The sequence below is a fragment of the Etheostoma spectabile genome, chromosome 13, assembly GCF_008692095.1.
Source record: "Etheostoma spectabile isolate EspeVRDwgs_2016 chromosome 13, UIUC_Espe_1.0, whole genome shotgun sequence".
Classification (NCBI taxonomy): Eukaryota; Metazoa; Chordata; class Actinopteri; order Perciformes; family Percidae; genus Etheostoma; species Etheostoma spectabile.
In genome coordinates, this window is record NC_045745.1 from 4,086,110 (window position 1) to 4,091,402 (window position 5,293).

At 40.5% G+C, this 5,293-nt stretch overlaps 1 protein-coding gene and 1 long non-coding RNA gene across 2 annotated transcripts in view; one reads left to right on the top strand and one right to left on the bottom strand.

Moving 5' to 3' along the window:
- The window catches only part of c13h11orf54 (chromosome 13 C11orf54 homolog), a 6,639-nt gene extending 2,487 nt beyond the window's left edge, over nucleotides 1-4,152 (bottom strand). Inside the window, exons 1-5 of the mRNA XM_032532971.1 lie at nucleotides 3,973-4,152; nucleotides 3,786-3,884; nucleotides 1,575-1,648; nucleotides 1,377-1,478; nucleotides 408-584 (exon numbers count right to left, since the gene is read on the bottom strand). Of these exons, the coding sequence (XP_032388862.1) occupies nucleotides 408-584; nucleotides 1,377-1,478; nucleotides 1,575-1,648; nucleotides 3,786-3,884; nucleotides 3,973-4,039 (519 nt within the window). The 5' untranslated portion in view covers nucleotides 4,040-4,152. The remainder of the gene's footprint in view (nucleotides 1-407; nucleotides 585-1,376; nucleotides 1,479-1,574; nucleotides 1,649-3,785; nucleotides 3,885-3,972) is intronic.
- Nucleotides 1-5,293, top strand: part of LOC116700107 (uncharacterized) — a 17,312-nt gene that overhangs the window by 5,261 nt on the left and 6,758 nt on the right. The window contains exon 2 of the long non-coding RNA XR_004334576.1: nucleotides 1,665-1,671. This is a non-coding gene — a long non-coding RNA (uncharacterized LOC116700107). The remainder of the gene's footprint in view (nucleotides 1-1,664; nucleotides 1,672-5,293) is intronic.

Below are 5,293 nucleotides of genomic sequence, written 5' to 3' on the forward strand. Positions count from 1 at the left end.
CACAGCTCTATAAAGAAGGAAATATCTCTCATGCCTATTCTCCATTGCTGGGCCTTGTAATGCCCACAGTGCCCTGCTATGCCATTAACTACTACAAAGAACTACTACAAACTACTACTTTTTGTGACTGTTGTTGCCTCTCTTCATTTTAACCCCAACCGGTCGTCAGACACCGCCTACCAAGAGCCTGGGTCTGGGTCTGGGTCTGTCCCAGGTTTCTTCCTAAAAGGAAGTTTTTCCTCGCCACTGTCGCACTGTTGCTTGCTCTGGAGGAAACTACTAGAACTGTTGGGTCCTTGTAAATTCGGGAGCGTGTTCTAGACCTACTCTATCTTCAAAGTGTCTCGAGATAACTCTTGTTATGAATTGATCCTATCAATCAAATCGAATTGAATTGAACTCATTACCTTTCCAGACTTCCCTTCACAAGCGTACAGATTGCCCAGCAGTCCGAAGTTGCAGTCTGAGAATTTGCCGCTATATTTTTCTTGCAGACACTGGCCATCAGCTGGGTTGATGGAGGAGATGTAGCTGCTGTTCACCGCAGGCCTTCCCTCTGCTTCGGTCAGGACCAGAGGCATCAGCTGTGGACCACAAGATTTAGTGCATCAGCTTCTGGGTTAGGGTTAAAAAACTGTTTTCCGATCTTTCCCCAAGTGCCTTTTCTCTATTTTTCATCCGTTTAACATAGCCAGTGACTCTGAATCAAGCCAGTTGCTTCACTGCAGAACAACTTAATATTAATCCCATATTTACTCTGTAGTCAGACATGCTGGGAAAAACATGTACATAAAAATGAAAACAATAGGGGGGGGGGGGGGGGGGGGGGATTACCAGACGCCTCCCGATACGATATCATCACAATACTTATAACACAATACAATATTATTGCAATATTATTATTAATATTATTATTAATATTATTATTCTGCGACATATTACAATGTCCAACTTCTGATTTTTCCCAATTTCAAATTATGTCCCCAGAAGGAAACTTTGTCAACGTCTGTTTTATCTAAAAAGATCCATTTCATTTTTGTTCATCTCACTTCAATTTTATTGTTGAAAAAATGGGACAAACTGACCAAGGCATATAGTAAAAGATCAATATGTGACGCCTGTGTATCGATACAGTATTGCCACTGAAAATATCGCAATACTATGCTGTATCGATTTTTTTTTTTTTCCCCCACCCCTAGAAGACAAAACTATCTGACGTTCTGGTACCAGTTTTTATTCTTTTTTGACCACTGCTGATTATATCTGAGGCTTCCGCTCCAGGTAAAAGGACTGGTAAGCTGCACCCTTCAGAAAAGCAAGATGCTAAGTGAAGATATTTCCGTCCAAATTGGTGGTGTGATGTAACAATTAATAACCTCTGCATTCATTCCAACGATTCTGATGGGAGCACCCGCTGCACCGAGGACGAAGGCTCCTGGCAGCTCCAGCTGCTTTGACAGGGTGTTCATGTTGTATTCCTGGGATGAGGAGATATACAACAATATAATAATCCCATTCACTGCAGGCAAGTGATAGTTTACTCCATGCATTCTTCTTGTAATAAAAAAAAATACCTTGTGCTTTTGAACCAAGGGGACCAGGTACGGCACGCCACCAACATCGGTGATGCGAGGCTTTCCGCACAAGCCTGCAGTATGAGGAAGGAAGGTAGTGAAAACCAGCATGACACAAATCAGGTAGGCCTCCAATGTTCCACACATGCAAATATATATATATATATACAGTATATATATATATATATGTATATATATATTTAAATCAGTATTTCAGTACATAATCTGCATCTGAACACTGGTATCCCACCCACTTCTTAAGGAACACTTTCACACACACTTATAATACAATATACATACATATTGTATATATATGTATGTATATATTGTGTATATATTAGTGTGTATATTTCTGTTTTGGTTGATATGTATGTGTAAGCACAGTGCGAGTAACAATGCTCCAAAGACAAATTCCTCAGGTGTCCTCATACCTGGCGAATAAAGCTGATTCTGATTCTGATTATTGGTCTACCTCACTGTCAGTCGAGATATCATTTGCCCATGTCTGCTATCATGCTTGCTTTTAAGGCATCCTTGGATGTTATATCTTGCTACTCAGTCGGAATCGTATTAACCCAGTCTCTGTCACAATAACCATGGCGGACATCCATTTAAATTGTAGCCAATGACATACGAAGAGCCTGTTTTCCATGTCCACTGAAGTTTCTCTGCTTGAGGTTTGGTAACATTCATGTGATCCAGGGAGCAAGGCTACTTTTACTTTTATACTTTAATTAAATTTCCAAGCCTGTACTTTTGTTACTTCTACACGGGAAGTGAGCACTTTGCCATCTCTGGTTATTATGGTAATTCACCTGATGTGTATCAAAGTTTGTGTCCCATTCTACTCAATGTGGAAGCTCACGGAATACCTCAGTTATTTATTGGTTATGGCACTACAGTTATGGTTGTTATAGTTGATAATGGTTCAGTAATATAATCTATTTTATGTAATGTTTTGGCCTGTTATGTTTAATTTATTGGGCAATAAAGACCGATTTTTGTTAACAAAGAAAGTTTTCATGAACATCAATGACATTCAAAACGGTGATGACTGATACAGATATACAACACACCATGCAGTGTGTATAAATATATGTATTACAAACAGACCTAAGTACTACACAGGTAAGAACATCTGCACCACCACCACCAAAGTGAACATAAAATAACTAAAATATATAAATGCGTATGACACTGTTGTCAAAAGCCACGCAATCGACATACAGGCACACTTACAGATGCCATCTTGGAAGTTTGTGATCAATACTATATGGTGATGTAACCAAGTGGTGTCCCATTTCATAGGGGGATGTTTTCACAACTAGCCCCTACCACTTGGTTTTCAAGGGGCTAGGGCCAAGGGCCAAGGGCCAAGGGCCAAGGGGTAGGGCCAAGGGGTAGGGCCAAGGGGTAGGGCCAAGGGCCAAGGGGTAGGGGTAAGGGGTAAGGGGTAGGGGTAAGATGGAGAAATGGGATTAAGCCTAAGGTGAGTGCCGTGGTTTGATTTGAGAATAACCTGCTTAAAACTACTTTGACCTCACAGATATCGCTGATTAGCTGTATTGCTGTTATGTAATAAGCTGTCATATTTGACAATGTCACAATTCTGATTTAAAAAAATGCTTCTTCTAAATGGATATAGATTCAATCCACCATACATCTTTTATGTGAAATAAATCTCCGTTCCCAATAGAAATGGGTTTTCTAAAGAAGAACATGTGCAATACATCCATATTTGAAGCTACTGAGACTTTGAGAGGCTGATAAATGGACGCACCATCAGTAAGACTGGGAGTGTGGTGTTAACAAGGGGTCAAACTGTGCATGAATGGACTAAACACACACATTACGCGTGTATTAGTTTGGATTTAGGATATTAGGATGGATTGGTGGCTAGAGAGATGTCTCTCCACCTCCTGGGCACTGCCAGGTGCTCTTGAGCAAGGCACCGTACCCCCCCACCCGTTCAGGGTGCTGGTTCAGCTGGCAGCCCACTCACTCTGAAATCTCTCCATTAGTGCATGTATAGATCCTGAGCATGTGTGTGTGTGTGTGTGTGTGTGTAGTTCCGGACTGTGTGTGATTACTAACAAAGTGTGGCCACAGAGTGTAAATTGTAATTTCCCCATTGGGGATCAATAAACAGATTCAGATTTAATTATTAGAGATTTCATTTTCACATTTTCATTTTACTTGGTGGACTCTTACCTGGGACAGGAAAGTGGAAGGGCTCTTTGGTGAGATCTGGACAGTCCACAACACTCACCTGAACCTCAGCAAAGTTGTCTTCCAGTCCTGCTTGTAACACTGCAACCAGCAAGAAGTCGTTACAGTCGATTTTGAGGAACATCCTGTTACAGAAGCACGCCTCTGGGATATCAAAGCTGATCCTTACCACCACGCAGTTCCTCTAAACCTGGCGCGTGCAGCCGAACTTTTTCGGTCTTGCTGATATCTGCCATAACTGCACAAGAAGGTAAAAGTACACGCAGACTGGCAGCTGTGCAGGAAAGAGTCGATTGATCGAAGCGAGCAGAGCACAGCCACAGCAGACCAACCAAAGAGTAAATCCTAACGAGATGGTTCCATCCCAGATAGTCCTTTCTCGTCTATGCACTCAGTTTCCATTGGCATCACATTTAACCCTTGTGTTGTCTTCCTGTCAACCAGAAGAAAAAAACGTTTTTGTCACTTTTTTTCAACGTTATTATCTCTTTTTTCAACATTTTTGTCACTTTTTCAATGTTGTGGGTGCTTTTATTGATTTCTTTTCCCCCCAACGTTTTTCGATATTTTTAATGTTGTCATTTTCAGTGCTTATTTCAACAGCCCTTTTTTTGTGCGACATTTTTTTTTACTGAAAATGGGTCAAATTTGAGGGTTAAATACATATATTTGGTTCGTAGCAGTATTGTAATAAATCAGTTTTCCGGAGATATGAAAGGCACACTTATATGATGAGTTGTTGGTTTCATACTAAAAATCTTAACTATCAAATGAATCTACAGTGTTGTATAGTATTGTAGGGAATTATATTCATATTAAATTAAACAACCAATATAAACAGCTCAGGTATATCAAGTCAAGCCAGTTTTATTGTCAATTTCTTCAGGTATACTAGACATGCAGAGGAATCAAAAGTTGGTTTCTCACCATCCCCATGGGGAAGAAGACAAAACAACAGATAAGACAGACATTCTTACCACAGAGTAAAAACAAAAAGACTCAAAAGATAGGGACATTGGCAGTAAATGGCAACAACATTTACAAGACAAGATAACAAGACACAAAACACAAGAATGTTATATGACGTGCTGTGATAAAGAAAAAGCATAAAGATGTACAAAAAATGCAACAGCGCAACAGCAGCAACTTCAGAGTCCAGAGGTTTTGTGCAAAAAGATCTTATGTAGGCCTAAAGAAGAAGAAGAAACCCCAGCTAACAACTTTTGGTTCCCAGAACGTTCTGGGAACATTCATTTTTGGCTGCGGGAACGTTCCCTGAAGATTATGTTTGGTTGTGTTTTGGTTGCATGAGAAAGTCTTTTAACGTTCTGGGAACATCGCAACGTTTAGAGAACGTTCCCCTAATATTGCAATCTTTAGAGAACGTTCCCCTAACGTTACCCTAAGGTTCCCCTAAGGTTCCCCTAACATTGCAACCTTTAGAGAACGTTCCCCTAACGTTGCAACATTTAGAGAACGTTCCCCTAACG